We start from the raw sequence: 27,693 nt of genomic DNA on the forward strand, positions 1-27,693 counted from the left end.
GGCATAGTTTATGCCTGGAAGGGGCAGCAAGGAGCCAGTTGTCCAGGTAGGGGAAGACCTAGGATCCCTGTAGTCTCAGGTGAGCCGCTACCACTGCCATCACTTTGGTAAATACCCTGGGGGTCTGTGGTGAGACCAAAGGGGACAGCTCTGAACTGGTAATGACTGGCCCACAGCTGGAAGCACAGAAACCTTTGAGAACGCCTGTCCATTTTGATGTGGTAGTACGCATTCTGAAGGTGAAATGAGCACATCCAATCGCCCTCCTGCAGACAGGGCAGGATAGATTAAAGAGTGACTATCCGGAATTTTATCTTGGCAAATGACAGATTTAGAATGGAGAAATCCAGAATGGGTCTTAAGTCCCCCATCTTCTTTGGCACCAAAAATAATCTGGCCTGGTCTGGGGGGATGGGTTGGATGACTCGCTTTTCAATAGGTTTGCAATTTCCAGTGCTGCTTCCTCCCTTTGCATGGGTGGAACATCCAGGAGGTGTTTGGGCAGAAGAGGTGATTGATTGAAAGGGATAGAATAGCCTCTGGATATGATCTGCAACACCCAACGAAAATCCGTGACAGACTCCTAGGCTGTCGGGTGTAGTGAGAGGTGCCCCCCGACTGCCTCCAGAGCTGAACAGCCAGGCAACCCTTCAGGGCTGCTGCACAGGTCTGTCCAAGAAAGGATCTACTGACCCCTGATTCCTCAGACCCCCTTCTGCCTTGGGGGTGGTGTCTACCGAATCCCCCTCTGCTTCTAGGGTAAGGAGAGTCCTAAGCGTCCTGGGAGTAGCTCTGAGACTTTTGAAACATTTTCTTTGCCCCCTGCTGATTCCTCAAAAAGGTTAGTTGGGGGGTGGAAGAGAGGATCCCAACAGCAGACAGAGTCTTCAAGTCCTTCTCATTCTGGACAAGTGTGTCACGTACCGACTTTCCAAAGAGGGTGTAACCGTCATACAGGGCAGTAGTAAAGGACGCCTTAAAGGATTCCAAGAATGTACAGAGTCAGAACGTGTCTCAGCAGCTCTTGCAGCACCCTCAGTGGCATGAGAGAGAAGCCGCATAGAGGTGTTAGAATTTTCGTGAGGGTGGCCTTCTGGTCTTCTGCCGTAATGGACCCTGGGGTACACCCAGTGATCTTATTGAAAAGGTCTCGCTGGAGTCTAATTACATGTGCCATATAATTCAGCGCATGTACCGAAAATGTGGCTGAAGTGTACACCCACTTCCCAAAGTGATCATCGTCCTAGACTCTCTGTCTGGCGGATGGACCATGGAGCTCTCCTGCGTGAGCTCCGTCTTAGTGGCCACTGCCACTACCACGGCATCTACAGGGGATCCCTTGGTCTAGTGGGTCCTACCTGAGGAAGCACTCAATATCTTGTCGAGGTGTTTGGGAATTGGTTCCACCATGTCCAGTTCCTCTATGCCCGAGATGTAATTAGATCCACCAGTGGATCTGCAGGAGGGGACATCCAGGATGTAGAGGGTCCTGCACCAAAGCCTCCAGGAACACCAATTTGTCCGAGTTGGGTTTCTGGGCAGACCACCCCTCTCACTGTCGAAGGATCTCCATAATGTCTCCAAAGGAGACATCCTTGGGGGGTGACCAGGAGGAACCTTCCCCTTCCTCCAAATCGGTGTCCTCCATAAGGGACTCTGGTGGGGAGTCAATGTGCCTCCTTATGCACATATGTTTCTGATGTACCTCCTCAGGGGGAGTTTTTGGGGAGGACTCAAAAACATCTGGCTGCTCCCACATAGGAGCTCCCTGGGGCAGAGAGGCAGCAGGCTGTTCCTGAGGTAGCAGGATGGTGAAATTCATACCAAAAACAGAGGGGAACCACAGCAGATTCCAAAGATGAAATAGTCAAGCTTCTCGATGGTATTGAGAGAACCCTCTCCGCCACATCGAAGGAGAGCAAACTGTCTGAGAAGGAAGTACAGATGGGTCTGCCACCATCTGGATCAAAGGGGGAGTCCGAGCAGAACCTCTAGGCGCTGATACTCTGATCGGAAGGCTCTGCTCCAACAGGCTCAGAGCTGGCACCATCCCCTCAGATCCAGCACCGAGGCTATGGCTCCAAGAACTAGACGGATAAGAGGTCGTTGGATTTGACCTACTCAAGTTAATGGCCAGTGTCGAGGTAGAAGGTACTGTCTGGGCCAACCCCTCGACACTGAGAGTCCTCAGATCCAAAGGCTCTGTAACCAGGGGTTGGATCGGAGAAGGAGTAATTGGTAGGAACATGGACTGCATGCCCCCTGCTCCAGAGGGAGAGGTGGCAGGCAAGACTCCATCTGTATCTGAGTGCAGATAAATTTCTGCATCATCCTGTCCACATCTGCTTCGGAAAGACTGTGGGTGGATCAGGACGAAGAGGCCACCAATACTGGTTTGGAGCATCGGTGAGGTGAAGCTGGGGCCAGTGAACAGATCCAAAGCTCCTCCGGCTCTGGGGTGAAGTAAGGGGAATGGAGCCAGGGAGACTCCAGTTATGGGGTTGAGGGGACCTTACCCAGTGGACCAGCGGAGGCAGAGTGATCAGGGGATTGCTTCCTCAGCCTGTCTCTCTGTTTTTGCTTGTACCTGGGCCTCTTGGCAGGAGGTTGAGTCCCAGAGGCCGGGGTGGAGATAGAAGAAGCAGAATAAGTAGTCTGGGTTGAGGAGGCCTGGGCCCCAGTGGTAGGAGGGGTGAGAAGGCCTTTTAAAATTAGCTTGTTCCTCCTGTCCCTCAATGTGCGGGGGTTGAAGCCCGCGCAGATGGAACAGGAGGACTCAAGATAGGAAAACCCTAAGCATACCATGCACAGAGTGTGGCCATCTGCTGGGCAGAGCTTATGGCCACACTGTGTGCACTTTCTAAAGACTGGTTTGGGGTTCTCCAACAAAGTTGCAACAAACAGGCCCAACCACAACAACACTCACTCACACACGCACACACACACACACGCTCCAGACAGAAGATAGAAGAAGAAGAAGAATTTTTTTTTCTGGAGGAACAGAGCAAGGGTGGAGAGGTAGAAAGGATATAAAAGACATATAAATTTAAGTATAAAGAAGACAGAAACTAACAAAAAATTCAGTCACTTACCCAAAGGAAGCTCATAGCATCAGATCACGATGTTTATGTTAGCGTGGCAAACGAGATCTGAAGGGAGGAGGGAGACAGGGGCATTATGGGTAGGGGAGGAGCTTGGATCAGATGCTGGAAAGGCGGCAGAGTGAGATCCGTGCCGGATCTGAGTACCCAGAGGTTGAAGAGCAAATGAAGACAACAACTTCAGAACATTAATACACATCACAAAGATGTTGGACTGTTGACACTACATTTATGTGAAAGAAAAAGATGGTCAGACTACACTGATTGGAAAGCAAAACCATTCTTCTTTTCATGATCAGTGAAAAAAAATTGCCACTAACTTGCAGACATACTCTATGCATATAGTAGTACTGTTAGGGAAAGGGCTTTTTCTAAGGTAATACCTAGGGGTGGGGACAGGAGTAGGGGTAGGATCAGCACTTAACAAGTAAAGGTGGTTAGGAAAAGAAAGAGAAACTGGAAATTCTTCCTAACAGAGGCATCTAGAGAAACCTACCAACTCAGACTGTTCCCAAGAAGCATAAGAATGAGGTAAAGGGACCTGCAAGTGCTTTTGATTAATGCATTAGAATTTGTTTTGCTTGGAATATCCTACATTTAATTTCGTTTGTATATAAGAAATTGCATTTTTTATACGACTGATGTTTTCAGCTGCTTTAAATCTTCCACATGCAGCAGACATTTTGGCAATATTTATTAATCCTGAAATCCTGAGACTACAACTATCAGTCCCAATGGCAGTATAACACCTCCCTCCCAAAAAAAAAGCACAGAGACAGAGAGAGAGAGAGGGAGAGACACACAGGCAGAGAGAAAGAGATGATCTTGCAGTGCATGCTGGGATTTTTGAGAGTATGTATGGTTTGTGTGCCAAGGTGACCACAACAAAGCAGTTACTGCAGATCACTGCAGCTACAGCTGAAGGGATTATTGAAATAGCTAAGTCAGTGGTTATCCCTGAGATAGTGTCTCCATTAAAACAACTTACTCAGGAGGAAGACCATGAGATGTAATTTACTATCTTCAAGTGGTATTCCCACCAGGAGTGCTGGAACCAGCTGAAAAGACATGTCTTGCCAGAGATGATGCTAGCTCAGAGACACAAACCCAAAGATTTCAAGGACAGACGTTTTCTCATAACAAAACAGTAAGATGACAACTACCCGATTTCAAGCATATAATAACCTTTTGGTTAGAGCCAGAAAATCAAAATACTAAAATTAAAATGGCAGAAGTTATACCAACTGACAAATTTAAAAGATCTGTACTTAATGCTTTAAGAAACTAGGTGGGTCAAACTGACCATAACAACTTTGAAAGTTTTGTTGTTCTAGAAGAGGTTTTTCTATGTCACAAAGCTGCAAATAGAACTGAGCAGTCTATACCTGTATTAAACCTGTATTAAATCTCGGTAACAGAGAAAGAGTAGCAACTGTAGACATACCCTCTTTTAAATGTGGGAAAAAGGTTGCATAGCTCAATACTATGCAATTATAGTAACAATGCTACACCTGTGAAAACTGAAACACCTGAAGAGAATGCTACTAGTGATGTTATGTCAATGGACTTTGATAAATTACCTGCTAGCATGGCTGAAACTATACTATGTTACTGTCTTGCTGCAAAAACAAAGTAAGTGCAATGCCCTACTTAACATCAACTATTTGGAAGGAATATACTGTCACTCATCTAAAGGGGCCTCATGTAGAATGAAAGGAAAAACCTTTCTGACAAAATAACTGAAGTATTATGTATTCCTTGAGATTACAGTTTTCCATTACTCAGATAAAAATGCAAATGGTGCTTTGGAAAGTAATTCATCCCACTATTGCTGTTCACAATTTAACACATTTCATGACAGGATAATAGGAAAACTATGTCCTCACTTTAAAGACTTGTGGAGGCAATGGGAAGAAGATAGTACTTTTGACAAACTATCAGTGTGGGAGGAAGAAATAACTGAATAAGTCTACATAGGTTCATAAGTTCATAGGTGATAACTAGGCTAATGACACAAGATCTTTTACAAGCCTTGCCAATAATACCCAGGATATAATAACATAATACCTGAATTCCCCAGATAATGGATGAGGTACTATCAGGATAGTGGGTGCTGGAGCCCTGAGTCATTTTACAAACTGCCTATGTCCATAATAAATGTGGGCAGTATCCCGGGAGCGAATTTATGAATCCTCATCCATTTATCCAAATTCTTTTTGAACAGAGTAAGGAACAAGCTTAGTTTTATGAACATGGGAAGTTTATTCCTTAGACGAGGTAGTCTTTGGAATGCAAATCTGTCTCTCCAGCAAGTCCTGTTAGAGTCAAAAATAAGGCTCAAGTCCATGGAATTCCTAACCCTTCTGTGACATCCTTCCTCTGGGCCAGGAATCAAGGAGCCTCAATCCTCACCAGCAACACCGGCAAGGGATGTTCACTTGGAACAAACATAGATACACACAGAATTTCCAGATGCAGCTCTCTGCACCAAGCACAATTTCCCTTAATAGCACACAGGGAACACACTCCTGTACTGGGGCTGGGTTTCCCACTCTCTAACCAGGCCCCAAATAAGACTCCACATTGACCACAGCTATAGAGTTGATTCCTATGCCGAGTGTTCCAAACCAAGTCCTCCACCACCCTCTCTGTGAAACCAGTGCTCTGTGCGCCCCTGCTCCAAGCAGCTGACACACAGATTCTTTGAGATTAGATTTTTACACACACACACACACACACACACACACACACACACACACACACACACACACACACACACACACACACCCTGGGAAAGGCTGGCACAGATTCACTGGCTATGGCCTCTCTGCCTAGACTATAAGGTATATACTGCCACCAGAACACTCCAAAGCTAGCCACTCTAAAATTAATACTAATACAAATGGCAGTGTTTGACCAATGCAGCAAGACTTTCAGGAGCAGCCACACTGTCATCAAATAAATATAGCTACTCTCAAATGTTAAAATATTCTGTAAATGACCAGCCACAATGAAAAACTTAAATATATTTAATAATAAATAATAATAAAACATGAAAATACAAAGTATCTGTTTACAAAAAACACCAGAGTTTCAATCACAGGAAATACTAAAAATAGTACTGATGGAAAGGTTCACACAGATACAAAAAATCAATACTTAACTAATCTTGCTATATTTTCCTGACTGATTTGAAAAAATACTGTTTCCTAGTTCACTTACTAGAGCAAGGCAAGATGAAGTGGGTGAATGGTCTTTCTTCTTTGTCAGGTTTCAAAAACAGACTGCCCTGAGATGTCTGTCTCATCTAGTATTAAAGCATTATTTCAGTGCTGGCTTACAGAATGACATCACACACATCTGGTCATTTGACTTCTGGTTCACACATTACCCCCTTTACTAGCAAATGAACTAGAATCTAGCACATTTGTGTCATAATATACACATATCGACCTTTGCTAAGATGTGTTGTAGCATCTGGAAAATATAAAACCATTTCAAAAACTTCCACCCTTCCAATGTAGCAATTAGTTCATCCCCAAGGATAATACAGTAAGATTCCTATTTCTGGTTTTCACAGACATTTTGCCCCTGGTTGCAGTGAGAACTGTAAGATACAATCTTTATGGTCTAAAACAGGTAATTTAATTTTAAACTATTTTTCAAAGTTAGCTGGACTGAGATTAACCTCTTCTCTTCCAGTATCCTCTGTTACAATATACTCGTTTCAACAGTCACAATACAGTCTGACATACAGGTGTATTTCTTTTCTGTCAAGCAGGACCAACTGTTGGTACACAAGCAGCTTTACAAATACATTTTCAACACAAGCACCTGTACAAATCAGTCTGATAAACAAATGACATATAATACTTTACAAAACTCCAGCTAACTATGCTCGCATATATTACACATCCACTGCCTTACTTTAATTTTTCTTGTGAAAATGTAACATTTTCATCAGGGCTGGATCAAAAAATGCCTTGTACGTCAGACATAAGTCACCATCTCAATAAACAATATGAGATGGAGTAAAGAGATAGGGCCTTTAGTCAATCTGCATAAGACGTGTCCTACAATTTGCATTTTTTTAGTGAGAGACCTCTGGAGCCACTCCACAGATGTGTCTCTAACTCAGAAAACATTGAGGAACAAACACCAAGGTACAACAAAACCTGCTGCAGGAATACAAAGAGGAATAACATACTGCCTTAAAGAGATATGCCAGCATACACATATGACCAAGCACATTGCACAAACTGAACCTACAAATGAAGGAACTTAAAATTAAAATATTTCACCATGTCATGACAGAACAGTCTGATACAGCAGAACCAGTAAAAAGAAGTGCATGCACGCTAAGACTGCAGCCAGTAAACTTTGTAAAGCAGACAATAAATGTTAGTGCAAACTGAAAATATTACAAAGCAGAGAAGAGAAGTGTTATTACAGCCTGAAAACGATGCAGAATAGAAAGATGTGATCAGCAAAACTGAAGAGGAGGAATCACTTACTGAGGTGGTGCACTTTAAGGGAGTGAAGTTAGAAAGTAAGGAAAGGATAAAACAGAAAGCTCCAGACAGAAAGAATTTTAATGTAGCAGGTGGGGTTTCAGAATGATAAATATAACAATAAAGATTTCAGCACAGCAGCTGAAGAGGGGGAATTGTACTTGGTCAGAATTCTTAACCTAGTAGTTAATACAAAACACAAACATCAACTAAGAGAAGACTCTAGGCAAAAGCAAGGGCAAAAGCAAAAATGAAGACAAAATGTGTTTTAAGGTTCCCTTTTCAAGGGAAAAGAAAAGGTCAGTGAAAGGTTAATGTCCATTCACAATAAGATAAAGGGACAGCAACACAGAAAAAGCAAAACTAAAGAGAAGGTGGTGTATATTATGGGACAAAATAACCTTGAATAGATTACTAATGATATTCCAGTTTAGCCAAACTATGGGAACTCCAAGCAAAAGATATTATTTATATATCAGGTTTTGGAGACAGGAAATGGCACTAAAGAGTATTAGTGTGAGCTGCCATTACTAGGACAAAAGTTAGACACTGAGACCCCAGTGCCTACAGTGCTTATACTGGTAAGTGAGGAAACGGTACCTTTTATCCCATGACAGTTTGACCCTGAGGGAACTCCAGAGTTGACTGACCTTCAGGTAAGTTGGTTAAATTTTACTAAGGCAAAGTAGGAAGACATCACTTTCAACAGTGCAATGGAAAATGTAGCTGAAGTTGTAGGGGATAAGCTGAACATGATGTTCTTATTTCATGACCATACTTTGAGTTGTAAAGTGACCTGGTACACAAAGAACACAAGTCTGCAGCAAAAAAGCATAGTAAGATTCTAAACAGACTTAGTTGCTTTGGCCAAAATACAGAAAAGATGGCTTATGCAGTCAATGTAACACATCCCTCTCAACAGCTAGTCAGAATCAGAATAACAAGGTGGAAAGATAAGAAGACTGAGGAATCCAAATTGAGTAATAGCCCTGATTTACATAATGGATCAAACCAAAAAGTCTGAGTAACAAGAAGTGAAATTCAAAAGTCACAGACATCCACAATGTACCTATGACAAAGCAACATACACAGAGTAAACAGGCTCACATGAAGGATATGGAAATTTTAGACAGTGTGGATGCATCAGAAATGTAGACTAGCATTTGTAGGGTCAAACAAGAAAGTATCAAAGTTAAACATTATGATGCTTGTATTAAAACCAGAACTGTTTATGAGAAGTAAGAAACATGTAAGTAATCCCCAAACTGATATTGCGGACAGTGTAATAAAAATTATTTCCTAATGGGCAAGATAAAAGAATTTCATGGGCAATAGTTTATTTTCCTGAATAACAGAGTGCAGTAAATTAACTGACAATAGTGGATAGTATAAGTAAGAGACTTTTGGAAGCAAAGCAAGGCACTTTAGACAGAACAAACAGTGATGCTAATAAAGATTATCCAGAAACTCTGCACACAAACCAAAACGTCAGAGGACAACAGATCAGAGTACAAAATGCATGTACAGCACTCTCTAGGAAAGAAAAGATTGGAGGTACTAGTAAAGAAACTAGCTAGTTTTGTGCCCCTGTAAACAATAAAGATGAAGTAGGAAACATCAGTGTTTCAGTCAAATGCACTGCTGGCTATCTTTCCAAAGGACCAGAGAAGACCTCAGTTTCAGGGACACAAGACCATCTCATTGTGTAAAGGTATTTTAAGTAATTAATACACAACAAAAGGGGTAAAACTGAAATGCTTAAGACCAGAGAATTTAAAGCTGGAGGCCAGCTGTAGTTTTGATTCCTGAAGCAGAAGACACATTTTTGGCTAAATGGTAAGACCTGCATGAAATACTAGAAACAGTACATCACATAAACTACTGAATTAGACAGAATGGTAGGAGGAGGCCAGAACACGCATACCATATCTGAATATGGTACAAAAGAAAACTGACTGCTATGTCTTCAGACCAGACAAATTACACCCTAGCTAAGTAACAGAACAAGAATCAAGTAAATTTCGGTTAGGGAATGAGAGTGCATTTATTTAACTGCCTGGCTGAACAATTCTGATTCAAAACTATGGAAGGACTATTCCAGGGGAAAATGTTAGCTTAAAACTCTACAGAATGCCACAGCACTAAATAGAGGCTATACATGAAATAGTAAGGAAATGGCTTACAGCAGGAGTCACAAATAAGAGTACAATAACACAACAGTGTCAGTCCCAAATGGGAGCTGTAGGGATTGTAGGAAGAACACTGTTAAATAGGATGACAACAGTCATGTACATTTTCTAGAGAAATTAGTACAAAGATTAGACAAGACAGGAATTTCAATTGCATTAATTAGGCTACAGATATTCAGAGGTAAAGGTCTGGCTTGCCCTATTATAAAGAAGATGGTCTGTTTCAGAACAAAAACTATCCTATAGCATGAAATGAATGATTTCAAGGTGGGGGTTAAATATACAAGTGATCCTAAATATAGAAAAAGTAATGTAAGCAATGTTTATAGCAGTGATACAAAGACCTCACTGCAAATAAATAATAGCTAAAGCAGTGTTATACAGAGCTGACTGTAAACGGTATATTTCTGTTAAGCTGTTCTTCCTTCTTTAAAATCATAAAGATACCTGGTTGTTAGAGAGGGTATGTTTGTTTAATTAGTTAGTGAATGTAATACAAAAAAAGGACTGAAAGGTGCCCAAGAAGAGAGTCTTGTTTGTCCTTTATGAGAAAAGGTCTGGGAGACAGAATCGACTGCAGTGAAGGAGAACGTGGGAGGAGAAAAACAGAAATTGTTTCTGGCAGAAGGCTCCAGGCCCCTGCTTGTAAATGTTTTACCTCCCAAGCCCCTTGCTTACACTTATCAAGGCCACCATAATTTGTCAGAGATTTGGGATGCATGGCTAGGCTTAAAAAGGCCTTTGAGGTTGTTAGCCTAGTAAATACCTATTAACCTATTAGAGACCTATAAAAAGAGACTATCTGCTACCAGTATGAAATTGAGTTAAGGGTACTTGCTGTACTTTTGGTAAAACCACAGAATTTGTGTTTCTTGGAAGAAGCTACATTTACTTTTGCTTGCATATGAACACTGATTTTTTTAATCCTGCACAAGATGAATAAAACAATGAGATGACCATGGCACAGGTGCTTAATATGGGCAAACTCCTGAAAAATTATTTACAGGCAGTCATTAATGATGGAATGCATTGTTACCATGTTGGTCAAACGTTCATTATATATGCATGTATGCATTTATTTATTCATTTTTGTTGACTTGGTCTATTTTAATGGAAGATGAAAAGATTAATCTTACTGACTAGTGGACGTTTCACCTGTTAAGTTCCATAAAGTTACCACCTATTCAGGCAGATAAGGCTTCAGTTTAATGTCTTAACCAAAGGATGGTACCCAGAGATAGAATAATTCCTGTTATGCTGCACTATAGTGTTATTACTGGAAAATCTATCCAGGCTTCTAGCTTGGGAAAAATACACAGTCTTCTAATCTCTCTGGATTCAAATCTCTCTGGATTCAAAGATGACTTTGCTATCTGTTGAACCAACTCTATGTCAGAAGATAATGCAGATGGCAATTTATCTGGATAGTCTCTGTTTGGTAACTCCAACACTCTTTTAGATATGACTAAATGAAACAACCACATTATCTGACTGCAGTTCAGGCCGTTACAGAGGTAGAACCATAACAAACATGAAACATCTCAGGTTCAGATAATGTACTGACAATTGTCTTTAGTACTCAAAATGTAGAAATACCTGAACTTGCTAGCTTAGCTCAGAAGCCACCTTTAGGAGAAAATAAAGACTCATATGTAGAAAGACTGAGTCCATACGGAATATATGCTCAGTTCTTTACACCTGATGCCTTGGGACTTGAAAATCTGCTGGGTTGTAGTGAATGCATCCAGGAGAAGGCTACTGTACCAGCTGCTTTAAAGGTCAAAGGAAACCATATGTTGACCCAGAAGGTCTGGTCCCAGAATGTAGAAAGATCCTTTAATGCAAGATGGAGATGAATGCTCCATTTTAACAGGTTGTTCTACAGTTCATCCTTCCACTAGATCATAGTAGGCAGAGGTAGCAGACATTTTATCTTGTCTGTGAAAAAGGCAAACTTGGAAATTCGCACACTGAGATGAAAGAAGACATCTCTTTGCCTAGATGAGCAACCTTCTCCACTTGGCACTGCAGCTGACTGAGTGGAAGACTTTCTCTCAGTCTTTGACATTTTCACGTTTTCCCTTATGGTTTTTGCCAGTACATGGAAAGCAACTACTGCAATAGCAACACATTCTGGTAGAAATGACCATCTTGCAACAACAACATAGACAGCAACACTTAAACCACATTCACCCACTAGTCTAGTGAGCCTAACCGAGTCAACACAGGATACATTAATAAAAAGTGAAAACAAATCTCCACACAGGCCAACATTCAAAGGATCTGGAACCATACTCCTCTTAGTCAAAAACTGGTGACAATAATATGCCCTGCTTCTGTAAGAAATTTCAGTGAAAGGGATGTAGATGAATAGGAGAATGCATGCAGGAGGAAATCCTGTGCATCTCATTTGTTCCAGGCATGAGTTCACACACAATTTCATGCTATGGTGCTTCATGTTTAGCAACATGAATTCCACATACACATGAAAATATGCCAAAGGTGACATGCCAAGGAAGAAAACCATGCACCAGGCTCAGCAATGCTTGATGTCTAGGTCTACATCAAGTTTATGTCTTTAGTTCTTTTTTTTTTTTAAATACCATTTTCTCACTTTTCACCTTCTTTAATATATTTTTCTTATGTCCACCTACATTTTTTTCACTTTCATTCATCTTTCCTCTCTCACTTCTTAAACTTTACCCCCTGATCTCTTCTGACTCATCTTATATTGAGTATTCAGTAATGAACTAATCATTACAATTTTGCATGATACAGACACTGACACTAGCGGTGGTGGTGCTGCGGTAGCATTGTCGCCTCACAGTTAGACGTTGCCCGTTCGATTCTCAGTTAGAGCGTCTTCTGTGTGTTGACATGCGTGAATGGGCATTCCTTCATTGAAGGTTGTGCGCTAGGCCTGGCAAGCCAGCACTTAAAACTCTACTGCCAATCATTAGCGGACCGGAGTTTCGCTGTGGCGACCCCTAACTAGGAAAAGTCCAAAGAACACAGACACTGACACTGGTAGGACATTATACCACTATGTTTAATATAATTAAATTTTTGCATTTTATTATAAATAATTGTCAACACTTGATTAATTTACCTAGGTAACAGCAAATTACACTTCAGGGTACACTTCAGAATGCTCATTGCTCTGTGCAGCAACAATAAACAACAAAATGAATTTCTTACAGTAATAGTAGTAGTACAAATGTGCATAGCCCATGTACACACAAGAAATTAAATATAACATTCTGTACATTTATGCATGCAAACATTTTAAGTGCTCAATAATGCAGCTTCTAGGCCTTCTACAGACAGTTACTATTATTTTATTCTACTGGTTTAAACAAAAAAAAAAGTATTTAAAAAAGTTGTAAAGTACAAATGATGAAACTTCTAACCACACAGCTCCAGCTTTAGCAAGAGGGTACCAACTTTCTGTATACAATGGAAGTTAATTCCATCAAGAAAATCACCACCAATATTTTTTCTTGTGCACTACAGGACAGCGGCTTCTACCGATTCCAGACTCTCTAGTCTAAGAGATTTCTACTCTGAACTGTATGACAGTGCTGATAAACTAACTGCACCCATTCTAGCAAACCTGCAACCTTCTGGTTGTTTAACCACTTAAATTCAGGGACAGATTCCAAAAGACTTGCTCTCGGTATATGTGACTTACTCTAGTATAAGGCCTAGCTATAAAGCATGCTTATACCAGAGTACGCCACTTACACCAAGAGTAAATGTACTGGATTGGACTGTCTTATCTTCTTGTGTTGAAATTTTGGAAATTGCAACAGTGACTGAAGAGATGTTATGGTAACACCTTGTTATATTTTTTAAAAATGTCAGTAAATTAATAGAAAGAGTATTGTTTAAATGCAGAACATTACAGAAAACAGGGGAAAATGCAATAAGACTTTCAAATTTTGGCAAATTTTATTGGCCAGATTCATGAAACTCCATGTTGTATTAGTGTTTGCAAAACCCAAACCTGTGAATCTTGTTAGACATTCTGGTAAAATTTCAAAACAATGGCTTAGATGATGCAAAGGATTACTGCATACTTACAATACACACTTCCTATCACTTTTCAAAATAAACTAAAATTATTAAAAAAGAATGCTCTGAACTACCTACAAGTAAGCAGAAAACACGAGTAAAAAATTTCAATAAGCGTTATTTAACTGAATGATAAATGGCAGTATTAAGATACTTATAATCAAGGAAGGGAAAACACTCTAAAGTGAAACAAACAACAGTTGCTTGGGGGGGGGGGGGGTCAATCCCAAATTAAAGTCATTGGCTAACAAAGTTCTGAAAGCTACCCAGAAAAATACTTCTATTCTTCCTGAACCAAAACATACAAGCTCTGCACATATGCAACGGCCACAGTCACAGCAGAGCAAATTAGCTTAACCTTCAATATGAGGAAATAATTATGTCATGGTTACGGTAAAATAATTTAAGGGCAGTATTCCAATTTTTCATAACAGGCTACTGTATCTTTCTTCTGTGACTGGGTTAAAATGATTTTTTTTTTGAAATTCAAAATATTATTTTTAACACTGATGCAAACAAAGCTGCAACAGATGCTTGCTTCTAAACTATGTAGTGACACAGTGGGAACAATCTTCGAAAAATACTTGAAATTATGCAGGTTTTGTACAAAGCTATGTTAAACACAATGTCTTGCTCATAAGGACAAAAATCATACCACTTACTGAAAAACAGTCTTGCAAAATGTTAGATTGCACTGCACAACCTGAACAAAGTACAGAGAAATTAAAAAAAAATGTGGGACAGAAAACTGGCACAAGTGAAGAATACAGCTAACTATGGGGTTCCCATGAGATTCTTAAAAGTGAAATGAAAAATACATTTTGGAAGGTTTTATCGCCAAAATGTTCTATATCCAGTGGAAAGGGTTGTGAACTAGTGGCCCTGAAAGAGTGGTGAAGTTATACTATTTTTTCAAACTTAAAGAAAATTACTCAGGGCTGAAAAAAATACAATAAAGTAACCAGATTCCTACAAAGACACAGTAAGTGTTAAAACGGCATGCACTATGTAAGAATGCACATAAACCTGCCACAAAATACTATTACTACGATATGCCACGTGAACGAACAGCACATATTGACACTTACCATTGCAGTAGCCGCTGCAGCAGCTGCCTGAGCTGCTACTGCAGCCTGGTTGGCCTGATGTTGAGCAGCTTTAATTTTGGCCTGTAAGTGCGCTGGAGGATGGAAATATTTGCACTTATCCCTTGAGCATCGACCTTTTATGTAATCCATGCAAACAGTTACAGTATTGTCATTCGTATCGATCATTGTGCTGTCAGCAGGGTGAGCAAAGCGGCAGTCAAATTCACCCCGAGCACAGTTTCCTCGCTGGAACTCCCTGCAGACCTGTGTGAAAACAGTGATAATCAGTCATTGATTTCAATGTCCAAATTTACAGTGAAAGACAACTATTTTAGCTGGCAACATACCTCTAAATAATCTAGCAAATGATACAATTTAACAACTAAATTTGGCCACTAACTTAGCAGAATTTGAAGGTGTTATTGCATTTTCCCAGTTTTCTTTAATGTTCTGCATTTAAACAGTACTCTTTCTCTTTATTTGCTGACATTTTTAATAAATAATGATGACAGAAAATAAATCTGTTAATTCAGCACTTCTGGAAGCACAGAAAAAAGTATACTGTATCATCTAATTACAAACATGATACACAGAATGGCTTTCTGGCAGCAATATTAATCTAGTTTACTACAGTACTTTCAGAGGCCCAACACAGAGATCCTCAAAAGAATGACCAAAACAAATAGTTCCACTGTGACGTCACACAAATCTGTTAATATAGCAATAACCCACGCCTGGGTGTGTGTAATGCTGAATTTACCCACGGTTGGTGTGGTTTGGTCACGAGGGAAAAGCCCGAGTGGCCAAACAAAGACAACGGTGGGTAAATCCAGCATTACCCACACCCAGAAGTGGGTTATTGCTATTATACAATGACATTATTTGAGAAAAAAAATAATTACTTTTCTTAAATAATGGCATTGCATAATGCCTCCTTGCTGCCCTTCCGCAGCTGTCTGGTATTCTGCGGCAGTTCTGATGTACTGTGCATGCGTATGCTTACACAGTACATCAGAGCTGTGGGTGGAAGCAACAGAGAAAGCAAGCTCTCCGTTGCTTTTTACACACTGTCTCGCTATGTTAAAGGAGTTTAACATAGCGAGACAGCTTTAAAAAAAGCAAGGGAGAATCTCCGTTGCTTTTTTTAAAGCTGTCTCACTATGTTAAACCCATTTAACATAGCGAGACAGCTTTTAAAAAAGCAAAGGAGAAAGCAAGATCTCCGTTGCATTTTACAAGGTGTCTCGCTATGTTAAAGGAGTTTAACATAGCGAGACAGCTTTAAAAAAAATCAACGGAGATTCTCCCTTGCTTTTTAAAGTTGTCTCATTTTTAAAAAAACTTTTTAACATAGCGAGATTAGTAGCTAAGAACAGCAACGGACTTGGCGCTGCTCTCCCTTGTTATAAAAATATTATAATGGCAACCGGACCTATTTCCATTAGTATAAGTCTGATTTACAACGTGCACAATGACCAATCAGCGTGCACGTTTTGGAATATTAATGGGGGGGGGGGCATTGTATAATTTAATTTTAACTGTTAAGTGATCTACCAAAGGAAATCTATTTATCTGTTCTGATAAAATGATTAGCAATTGTTGAAATCCAACTAACTGTATGCACTGATTTCTGTGGTGCTACATCATAATTAAATTACACATGGCTAGGCACAACATTTGCTACATATACTTATTTATTTATTGACATTTCATTACTGGGAAAGTCCCACTTGGTAGGAGCCCATTTTCAAAGGAGACCTGGGGAGAAAAGCCTCAAAGTACTAAAACACATTTTAATAATAATAATTTTACAGTCTAAGAATAACACAATAAACAAATGCAGTTTAAATAATTATACCAAATTAGACATAATATGAAAATACTGGTTAACAGAGATGCAAGCTATATGACAATGATTTAGCAGAGAAATGTTAGCCATTTGTAGAGAAATTAAAGGTAAGTTAGTATAATACACACGGAAATTGTAATAAAAAGTGAGAGAAAAGCAGGCTTATGGTACATTTAGCGAGAAGCCAGGAGAGCAAAACTGATATACGTAAGGAAGCGAGTAAAGAAGGGAGAGTAAAGAGATGTAAGGTATGAATAGGTACTGGTTTATCCTGGTGTTCAGCAAGAAAGCAGACAGCTTTTAGCTAGGAAATCTTTCTCTATACGAATGAAATAAGGGATAATGTCTGAGAATGTGTGAACATCTGCATAAGCAACATTCCTGAGAAGCTGTTTAAAATATTTAGAGCGTGATTGCACATAGAGCTTAATTACAGAATCATTCCTGCTTATTGTTCATCACAATCTGTGGAACTTGAATGAACAAGTTATTTTGATTTGCACACTTTTAGAACTTGTATTATCTAACAATGTATTTCTTTATAGAGACATGTTGTATGCACAGAAGTGGGGGGTCGCTATGGGGACCCCATGTGCAAACTCATATGCAAATCTGGTAGTACATCAATGGGAGAGAAGATTTATGTTTGACAGTTCATATTATAAGAATGTTTTATTATACAGAAGATTTGTTGATGACATCCTATTTTTTTGGAAAGGCAGTATAGAAGAATTGCATGCTTTTATTAATTATTTGGAATCAACTACTAATTTTTAAAAATTTTCTCTTGAATTTTCACCTAATAAAGTGTTTTTTTTTTTAGATATAAGCATAATAAAAGATAGTCAGGGCAATATTTCTACGGCTTTATATAGGAAGCCTTGTTGGAAAAATGCATTACTGCACTTTAGTAGTATGCATCCTAGGTTTGTTTTTTCCAACATAGTGAAGGGACAATATCTTAGAATTATCAGGACCTGCACAGATGCTTTAACTAAGCAACAACAACTTGATCTTATGCATGTTTTATTGTTGGATAGAGATTATCCTGACTCCATGTTAAGCAGGATTAAAGAATCTGTTTTGAATGTCTCTGAAGATAGAGGCAATAATATTAAAGGAGTCACTAGTTATAGAGGAGATAGGATGAATATAGGTAATGATGCCAAGATAACGTTCATAACTAGATATACCAATGACAATAAGAATATTACAGACATCATTAAGAAGAACTGGCAGGTACTTACTGTTGACCCCAAGATTCAGAATATAGTAGGCAATATTCCTTGCTTTACATACAGAAATAGTAAGAATCTGAGAAGGATCCTATGTATAAAACACTTTCAAAATGAAGTCAATAGTCATACTATTAGAAATAAAAATAGGTTGGGTACATTTCTTTGTAATAAATGCAACGTGTAAATTTATTTCGAAGGAACAAAATTTTATCCATCCTGTTATTAATTACAGATTTATACCAAAATTTTATGCAAGCTGCGAAGATGAAAATCTTATTTACCTGGCAACTTGCATACATTGTTCAGTTTTCTATGTAGGTATGACTTCCAGAAAGTTAAAAGATAGGATGTATAATCACTTATATGATATAAGAAGAAATAATCAAATGACTGCCCTAGAAAAACATGTAAATAATTATTCTGATCATACTTTTGAGTTTAGGGTATTACAGATAGTAAATAAAAACAAGAGAGGGGGGAATAATAAGAACTATTTAGAATCTATTGAACTATGTTGGATTTTTAAACTACGAGCACATTTAGAACCAGGCTTAAATCAATTTGTTATTATTAAGCCGGTGTTAGTTGCCCGTAAATATTAAGCTATCTAGTAAACACCACATTTAATAATTTCTATATGAATTAATTTATTAAGTTTTATATATATTTATTATATTTAATATAGGTATTATATTTGATTTATGCATGATTTATAGTTTAAAATTTATGTATTATATGGTATTAAGGTTTAGTATTTGCTAGCACAGTGTTTGTCATGAATAGCTTAGGCTAGCAGTATGCTTAATCAGCTGTTTTAATGGTTAACAGTTACTATGGTTATTTGAATTACTTGATTTATTTGATTATATTGCTTGATTGATTCTAATTAAAGTGGATTAGTATATTTAAAAACTGTATACCAATTGGTAAAGTGAAATCTGAAGAAGTGTGCAGTGTTCAGCATGTGAACGCTCATTTCTTTTAAATAAACCTTGGAACTTTTATGTATGCAGTAGTGGTGGTCTCGTCCTGTATTTTCGCTATTGTTTGTTTTTTTTCCTGGAACTGGGACCTCTGGATAGCAGCCGTACCTTGTTTTATTCCAATCTGTGGAACTTGCAAGTTGCTACTACAGCTAAGGCAACAAGATAAAACCCCCAACTCCTGATTTTTCATTCAACTTACATTATGATATTTCTGTGAACAATAGCTATGAAGAGTTACATAACACTAAGCATGAGCCAAGGTTCAATGTATATCGTCTATGCTAAGTAAATCAGTTACATATACAATGCAGGTGCAAAGGATAACCACAGAATGATATCTTTAATTCTAAACAATTATCTATGTCTACAGACTCTGGGGATAGCCAAAACTTTGTGCCTGGCCACAGGAGTAACTGTAGCCAATGTGCACTGCCTCATCTGGAATCAAAATATTGCAGTCGTGTGTAAGACATTTGCCATTAACAGTAGATCTTTGAGGAGAGGTCATTGCAGCAGTAACCCACAATATGAGTTCATCCAGCTAATTTTCTCTTCTTCTGGCCAGAGTTTTCACTAGCTGCGTCCTTATTAGAGTACATGCATATGTTAAATACAAATTAACTGATTTTGCAATGGGCACAGTACATAGGATTCTTCAACTTTCTATCTCTCATGGGTATAACACTGTTTCAATGATTCAGTGTGAACTGACACTCTGGACCCAAACTGGGGTCACAGGAAGAGCTCTATTCCAGTCTATCTGCAAAGGTTTTGTCACAAAAAACAATTTAAATTACTTAAGTTGTTGGAAAAGTTAACATTAGTTGGTGTCTTATTCCAAGCTCTGTTGATTGTACTGCAGAAATAATTCTTTTTTTAAACTTGCACTGTGCTTTTCAATTGACAACAACAAATTACTGTTCCTAGTGTCCCTAGCATGACACACTACCTCCATACCTAAAACCTTTCTAAGGTTTTCTTCATTTGAGACGTTACAGGTCCATACCAAATGTCCTCTCAGTATTCTATAATACACAGAATCATTATTTTGTATGGCCTTTCCTACTCTAAATAAATCTTTCTGGTGTAATACTTATTTACCATCTTATCAATGTCTGCCTTTGTTACTATACAAAATACCTACACCCTATTCCACCAAAGGTCTTATCACTGTCTTAGAAAGGGATACCAAGATATCTGCATTTCTTGATGTTACTGTCCTAAAAATTAGCCTTATAGAAGGACAATATTTCCTTACCCAAATGTTATGTTACACCATTATAATGAGCCTCTCTGAAGATGACAGCACACTTATGTGTGAGGTACATACATCACAATACCACATCTTGTACAGCTAATTTCTGCCCATCCCCTAGGAACAGTGTAGCAAAACTTTATTATAACTTTTAAAGATACTGCACAGTTACCTTTTCAATAATTACATCATGTTTTATGCAAAAGGTAGTAATGCCTTTAGATACGCTTCCTGATGAGGACCAGAAAAAGGCTTAAAGAACAGGAAAAATAACTCTTTTTACCAATGCTGGCAACACATCAGTGTTTCAAAAACAAAAAGACCACATAAGCTGTGTAAAACAAAACACAACAATTTACTTTTATAACAACCTTCCTTGAAAAAAGTTAATGCGTGATCAGTATCAACAGGCTGCTACTCAGTGCAAACTGCCAATGTTTTATGACCAAGGTGGCCAACCATGACAGTTTATGACAACAAAGCTGGAATACAAAGAAACATATTTATAGTACTGCACAGCCAAATTCCAGGCATAACATCAATGTGGGTGCTGTAATCACTGCTCTGTGGCACTACAAATGTCCATGTCAACTTGCTGTTTTTGCTCCAGATTAATATAATCTTCCAGATACATGACAAGCTTCCCACCCACATATATTCCCACCACTCCTCCTCAGCATGATGTCACTAACTGGAACCACAGAAGTGGTCTTTGACAACTTCTTAAATGATTTAATCACCAACTCATGTGAAATAAAAAAGTTATGTACTCACCATAATGTTCCATCTGTGTTGTCCATTTTCATTCTTCCTCAACTGTTGGGTTTGGATTTGATCCTCAGATATGACTCGGCCACTTTCTCCATCTAGAACACTGAAACACTCAAGCTTCTCCCTTTACCCATAATACCCTAGTCACCTTACATACCTCAGATCTTGTTTGCTGGCCACAGACCTACACAGTAGTAAGGAATTATGTCATAACAGAATCTGGGACTAACAAATTAAGAGCAGTTCCTCCAACATTCTTCAATCTTTTCAGAAGGAAATCAAAGAAGGGGGTTGGTGGGAGGGGAAATTGAGGAAGAATAAAAATGGACAACACAGATGGAACATTATGGTTAGTACATAACTTTTTTATCTGATGCTATCATTTTCATTCATTCCTTAGCTGTTAGGACAGAGTCCCCAGCTACCCAAATTCCAGGAGGACTCTAAGGAAGGATATTCCGGAGCACAGGTGAGCCAAAGGCTGCTCTTCCCCTAGAGACCAGATCTAATTTGTAATGAACAATGAAGGTATGAGGATTAGCCCAAGTTGCAGCTGCACAAATATCATCCGAAGAAGTTCTAGACAAAAAGGCTAAAGAAGCTGCCATAGACCTGTTGGTACAGGCTTTTGGTGGTTTAGGTAATGGCAAACCAGCATTTCCATAAATATAATACAAGCAACCATTTGGCTAAAAAGTCACTTTAGAAACTAGTTTGCCTAATTTTGATTCAGAAAAAGAAACAAATAATTATTCGGAGTTCCTCAAATTTTTGGTTCTGTAAAGATAGAAACGTAGCTGTTTGCGAACATCCAGTTGGTGTAACATATATTCTTTATTTGAGAAATTTGGAAAGAAGACTGGAAGGTTGATAACCTGATTAATATTGGATTCTGACACCACCTTAGGCAGAAAGGCAGGACTGGCCCATAAAGACACTCTATCCTTGTGAGCAATCAAATAAGGAGGTTTAAATGACGAGTTCCAACAACCTTCTGGCAGAAGTAATAGCAACTAAAAAGCTAGTTTTCCAAGTCAAAAACTTTACTTCACACTTAGCTGATGGTTCAAAAGGGCGCTGGGTTAAGGACTGTAGAACAATATTTAAATTCCAAGGAGAAGTATGACCCTTTAATGGAGATCTAAGTAGATATGTCTTCTGAGGAAGGCTTTGCAAAGCTTGGAAGATGCTAATTTTGAATTATTTACTCTTACATTAAAATTAGAAATGACTGCTAGTTGTACTCTTGACAGCTGAGGAGCTAGCACCCTCACTGAAAATTGCAGCAAAAAGTCAAGAACCTTCGAATTTGGAGCTGAAAGGGGATCTAAATTCTTTTTATGTGCCAAAAAACAAATCTTTTCCATTTACTTTTATAAACTTTTCTAGTGAAAGTTTTGTGGAATGATAAAAGAATGTGATGGACAGGGGAGGACAGTCTGGATTGTCTAGCAGTTAATGGGACTGCTGAAACCATGAGGTCAACTTGAGACCTGAAATATCTGATGAATCATGTCTGTCAGGTGAGACAGTAGGTCTGAAGTTGGATCCAGAATCCAGGGTGGGTGTGGAAGATGAGGCCAGTAAGGTGCAATGATAATAACTGTGCTCTTCAATTGAGATACTTTCTGGAGAAATTTGGGAATGAGGGATATTGGGAGTAAGCATAAAGGAGACCGGAGGGCCAAGCATAAAGTAGAGCGTCTCTCAGGAACACCTCCACTGGGGGGATCAGGACAAAGAACTTGCTGCACTTGTTGCTGAGGGGAGATGCAAACAGATCAGAGCATGGCTGGCCCCATCGATGGTAAATCCTCTCTGCCACCTTCATGTTCGAGATCACTTGTGAGGCATTAGAATAGACCTGCTTAACTTGTCTGCAATTACATTGGGCTTCCCCAGGATGTACATTGCTTTCAGAAAGTGAATGGATGAGATCGCCCACTGCCATGCTCTAACAGCTTCTTGACAACAAGGGTAACATCTGGTTCCCCCTTGTTTGTTGATGTACCGGACTACTGACATATTGTCTGTCTGAAGAAAAACAGTCCAGACTGGGAGACTGTCTTGGAAGGCCTGCAGTGCTAGGAGGACAGCCCTCATTTCCAGGACACTGATATGTGTTTTGGTCTCTTTGGGGGACCATGTGCCTTGGACTGTCCTTCCCAAGAAATGCCCCCCTACCCGATCTGAGAGGCATCTGTGATCATTGGGGCCTTTGGTTGAGGGAGAACAAAGGGATGGCCTTACTGTATTTGACTGGAATTAATCCACCACAGAAGGTAATGTTTGCAGGCTTGAATTATTTTGACTTGACTGGATAATTGTTGTTGGAGAACAGACCACTGGGTTGCAAATGTCCACTGAAGAATCCTCATGTGGTACCTTGACAGTGGTACAAGACTGACTCCCACTGACACAAATTCCAGTTCTTGAAGTATCAGCCAAACTGATAAAGAAGAACAATGAATGATATGTTTGACCTGGAACTGAACTGTTTGAACCCAGGACAGAGGGAGAGAAGCTATTTGAGTGACTGTATTGAACAGTGCACCAATGTATTTCAATGTCTGAGATGGTTCAAGTTAAGATTTGTTGTAACTGACACAAATCCCTAGATGAGAGCATAACTGAAGTAAGTAGTCCCGAGCTTGAGTTGGATGATGCCTGTTCAGAGCAGTTATGAGTCATTAGTCCAGATATGGAAACAACCGGAAACCCTGCAGTCTCAAGTGAGCTGCAACTACTGCCATACACTTAGTAACACCCTGGATGCTGTGGCGAGACCACAGGGCAGTGCTTTGAATTGGTAATGACTGGCTCCCAGCCAGAAGGGATGACATCTCCTGAGCCGCCTGTTCATTTTTATATCATACAACACATCCTGAAGATCTATCTAGCACATTAAGTGGTCTTTGTGCAGAAAAGAAAGAATGGACTGAACCATGACCATCTGGAACTTTGTATACTGAACTGATCAATTTAGTTTGCTGCGATCCAAGATTGGTCTCCAGTCCCCTGTTTCCTTTGGTACTAGAAAGAATCTTGAATATGTTGTGGACTCTTTCTGGTCTGGGGAGGACCTCCTGGATGATTCTTTTTTTCTAGCAGCTTGGTTATTTCTAGTGCTGCTGCTTTCTCTAATTGGGTGGAACATCAGGCATTTTGTATAATACTAGCTGGAGTGGATGGGAAAATGGTATTGTATAACTTCTGGATGTTATCCTCCATGCTCATGAATCTTTTGTAATTTCCAGCCAGGCTCTCTGGTGCAGGGATAAATGAGCCCCGACTGCTTCCAGAGATGGACAGTCAGGCATCTTTCAGGAGCACTGATAGGATCTGTCAGAGAAAGTATCCCTAGATCCCTGGTTATGGGAACCACCTCTGCAGCTGGGATGGCGTCTTCCATTAGAGTTCCCCCTCCGACAACTTCAGAGTCGAGTCCAACACCCCAGAGCCAGTGCTGACGCTACTGCTCCAAAAGTCATCCTTCTCTGAAGTACTCTGTGCTGGACCACTGACAGACACCATCAAAGTCAAAGACACCAACATCTGCGGATCTGAGACGCACTCCAGGACTTTCAGATCCGATAGCTCTGAAACCTAAGGTTAGATCAGAGAAGGCGCTAATAACGGAGGAGTAGTACTGACAAGGGTCTCTAGACCTGATGGGATTGGAGCTGGGAGAACTCCTATTTATATCTGCGTCCTTAGGAAGTTCCTCATCATCCTTTCCACATCAGCTTTTGTAAGGTTCTTGGAAGATCAAATGGATGAGGCCGTGGATGAGGGTCTTGAATAGTACTGAGGAGATTGTGCTAAAAAGTGGAATGGAAGCTGACAGGAGATCTGATCGAGCAAAAGATGTGGTGAATGGATCTGTGGAGATTTATCAGATTTATGTTTTGGATCCATTGCTGGATCTCATTTTTTTGCTAATTTAAGAGGAGGCTCAGATAACGGAGCTGAAGTAGCAAATATTGACGGATCCAGAGATCTCTTAAGTGATTCCTCAGTGTTAGAATCTCCTTTTTATAGGTTCATAGGTTTATACTAGCCATAAGGCCCAAGGCATTTTTATAAGCCTAGCTAGCTATTGTGGCTTACGCCACCCTTATTAAAAAAATAAAACTGCCCAGTTTTTTTTGTGCCTCTGTCCAAGTCTAGATTTCTCTTGAACAGAGTCAGCGAGGTGCTGCCCACATGGACCGGATTTTATTTCCACAGCAGGGAGTCTCTGAGTGATAAATCTATCCTCCAGCACGCCCTATTTATATCCGTATATAAGGTTAGTAAGTCTCTTGCTCTAGTGGTTTTGGTGGATTTTTTTTTGAGGGGAGCATGTCATTAACTCCGGGTTGGACATGGCCTTGTATGTCAGGGCACATGTCACCTCTGGAGCACGGTATGCGAATAGAGCAGAGAATAGAGCTCTTCGGCAGCATATGATGATTTTTGAGTCCTCCTTTTATCCTTTTGGTTTTTTTTCTGAACTTGCTCCATTGCTCGCAGATGCTATACCGAAATGGGGATTTGTGGGGCATATTACTCATCATTGGTCTTTGTAAGTGAAGAGTACAGGGGGGGAACAATGATGACCTCACTAGATCTGGATGTGAATCCTTGAATCAGGTGGGCAATGAAGATGAAGCTAACCTGAAAGTTAGCAGGTGGCTGTGTCAAAAGAAAGGCCACTGTCAACCTAGGTCCCCAGGTCCCCTATAACCTTCTGTGGTTGTGGTTGCCTAACTTCAGGCCATGGCTCTGGCACCAGCTATCTGTTTCCGAGTCCCTTCTGAGGATATCAGTCAGTGATGCACACTTCCACTATGGCGCCCAGTTTGCAAGCATTCACCAACAACTTTCAAGTCCTCCCATCCCAGCCTGTACTGTACTTGTGAGAAGTAGATGCCAAACAATAGGGCCAAGGACCGACTGCTTGGGGACACCCCTTCTGTGACCCGGAGTCTGACCTGACGTCACAGCCAGCAACTCTAACCCTGTGGGTTCTGTCCTGTTTGCAACCCATCTTGACATGACATATTTTACATTTTTTTTAGCAAGTTTTCTACACCGCACCGAGATAGGTAAATTATTAGGGGGTAAGGTAAGGTCAAGGTAGGGTGTTTCCTCTGCATTTCTTGTGACTATTTATATCTGTGAGTTTCCACCCAGGTTCCTAACATAGCTGAAAAAGGCCCTTGATTGTCCTTTTGAATCATGGCAATTTTTTTCTCAAAAATGGCCTTAGTTGATTATGAGTTTTAGAGAAGTTCTGACTATGGTCTTTTTTTTTGGGGGGGGGGGGGATGGATTGTGAGTGAGATGGATTATGAGATCATCTCATCTGTGGGGATTTTGTCCCCATGTTTGTGACAATGAGATCTAGTATATTTTCTCCTCTCGGTGGGAACACAGTTAGCTGTTCCATGGCATTTTTATGAACCCGGCTTGAGTAATGTTCCCAGTCTATATTCGGGGTTGAAGTCACACCAATATGATGTTTGTTTTGAGACATTTATCCCCTCAAGTGTCTTCAGGAAGGCTGTGTGGGGTTCCTGAGTTTGAGAGGTCAGGCATAGCATGCTACAGCAGTTTGAGTTTTGGCCTATTGTTAGTTGCACCTGGATGGTTTCTCAGCGTTTGCCAACCTGGAGTGTGAGGTATCCTTAATGAATATGGATATATACCCTTTTTGTGGATTGGTGGTTGTTTTGGGCGGGAGCATGATATGAGAAAGTAGTAAAACCGGGGGCTGCTCTCAGGAGCCTTGAACCAGGTTTCAGTTACAGCACAGTTACAGTTTTCCCACATACAAAGGGGCCTCGAGATCAGGTTTTGATGAGGCAGCATTGGCTTTGAGAGCAGCATTACCCTCAATTCTTCCATTTTTTTTTCTTTGGTGGTTTGTTTTTTTAGTTTGAGCCTTGCCTAAGGCAGATAGGTGCAAGCCGTCCCTTGACAGAGCAGCGTGGCTTGTCAAGCATGTCATCCCAGGCACACAGACACTGGATCCCTTTGACACATGACATTAAGCCAATTGTTATCATCTGTCATCTTGTCTCATATTGTGTTCATATTCTCTTGGTGAAGGAAGGATACTGGTCAGGGTCAGTACTCACCCTATAATCAGAGAGCTGAGAGATCTCTCCATCTCTCTTCCTTTTCATGCAGTCACCAGCATGTGGTAATTAAAAGGGAAGTACTAAAAATTACTCTTTTATGGTTTTGAGTCCCACAGGTTGTAGAAACAGGTTTACAGAGCAGCAATTTTCTAAGAATTGGTTTATTCTTCCTGTTGACTCTCCTTCTTTCGGCTTTTCCCTGTTAGGGGTCGCCACAGTGGAACTCCGGTCCGCTAATGATTGGCAGTAGATTTTCAAGGTGCCGAGGTGCCAGCCCGACACCAAACCTTCTTTGCAACACATCTTTGCAACATGGGAGGAAACCAGAGCACACTGAGGAAACCCACACGAACACAGGGAGGACATGCAGACTGCACACAGAAAGTGCTCCAGCCGAGAATCGAATGGAAGAACCTCTTGCTGTGAGGTGACAATGCTACCGCTGCACCTCCTGTTGATTAATGGATGGTAATTAATAGAGCCAAAATGAAAGGGCCCTAAAC

At 40.1% G+C, this 27,693-nt stretch overlaps 1 protein-coding gene across 20 annotated transcripts in view; it reads right to left on the reverse strand.

Annotated features, from left to right (window-relative positions):
- The window catches only part of MBNL2 (muscleblind like splicing regulator 2), a 1,807,613-nt gene that overhangs the window by 449,027 nt on the left and 1,330,893 nt on the right, over window positions 1-27,693 (reverse strand). For all 20 annotated transcript variants that reach the window (XM_044072969.1, XM_044072965.1, XM_044072976.1 and 17 more), the window contains one exon: window positions 14,964-15,227. In XM_044072969.1, coding sequence (XP_043928904.1) covers window positions 14,964-15,227 — 264 coding nt within the window. The remainder of the gene's footprint in view (window positions 1-14,963; window positions 15,228-27,693) is intronic.

Source organism: Protopterus annectens, chromosome 5.part1, assembly GCF_019279795.1.
Source record: "Protopterus annectens isolate FY-2018-M chromosome 5.part1, PAN1.0, whole genome shotgun sequence".
NCBI lineage: Eukaryota > Metazoa > Chordata > Ceratodontiformes > Protopteridae > Protopterus > Protopterus annectens.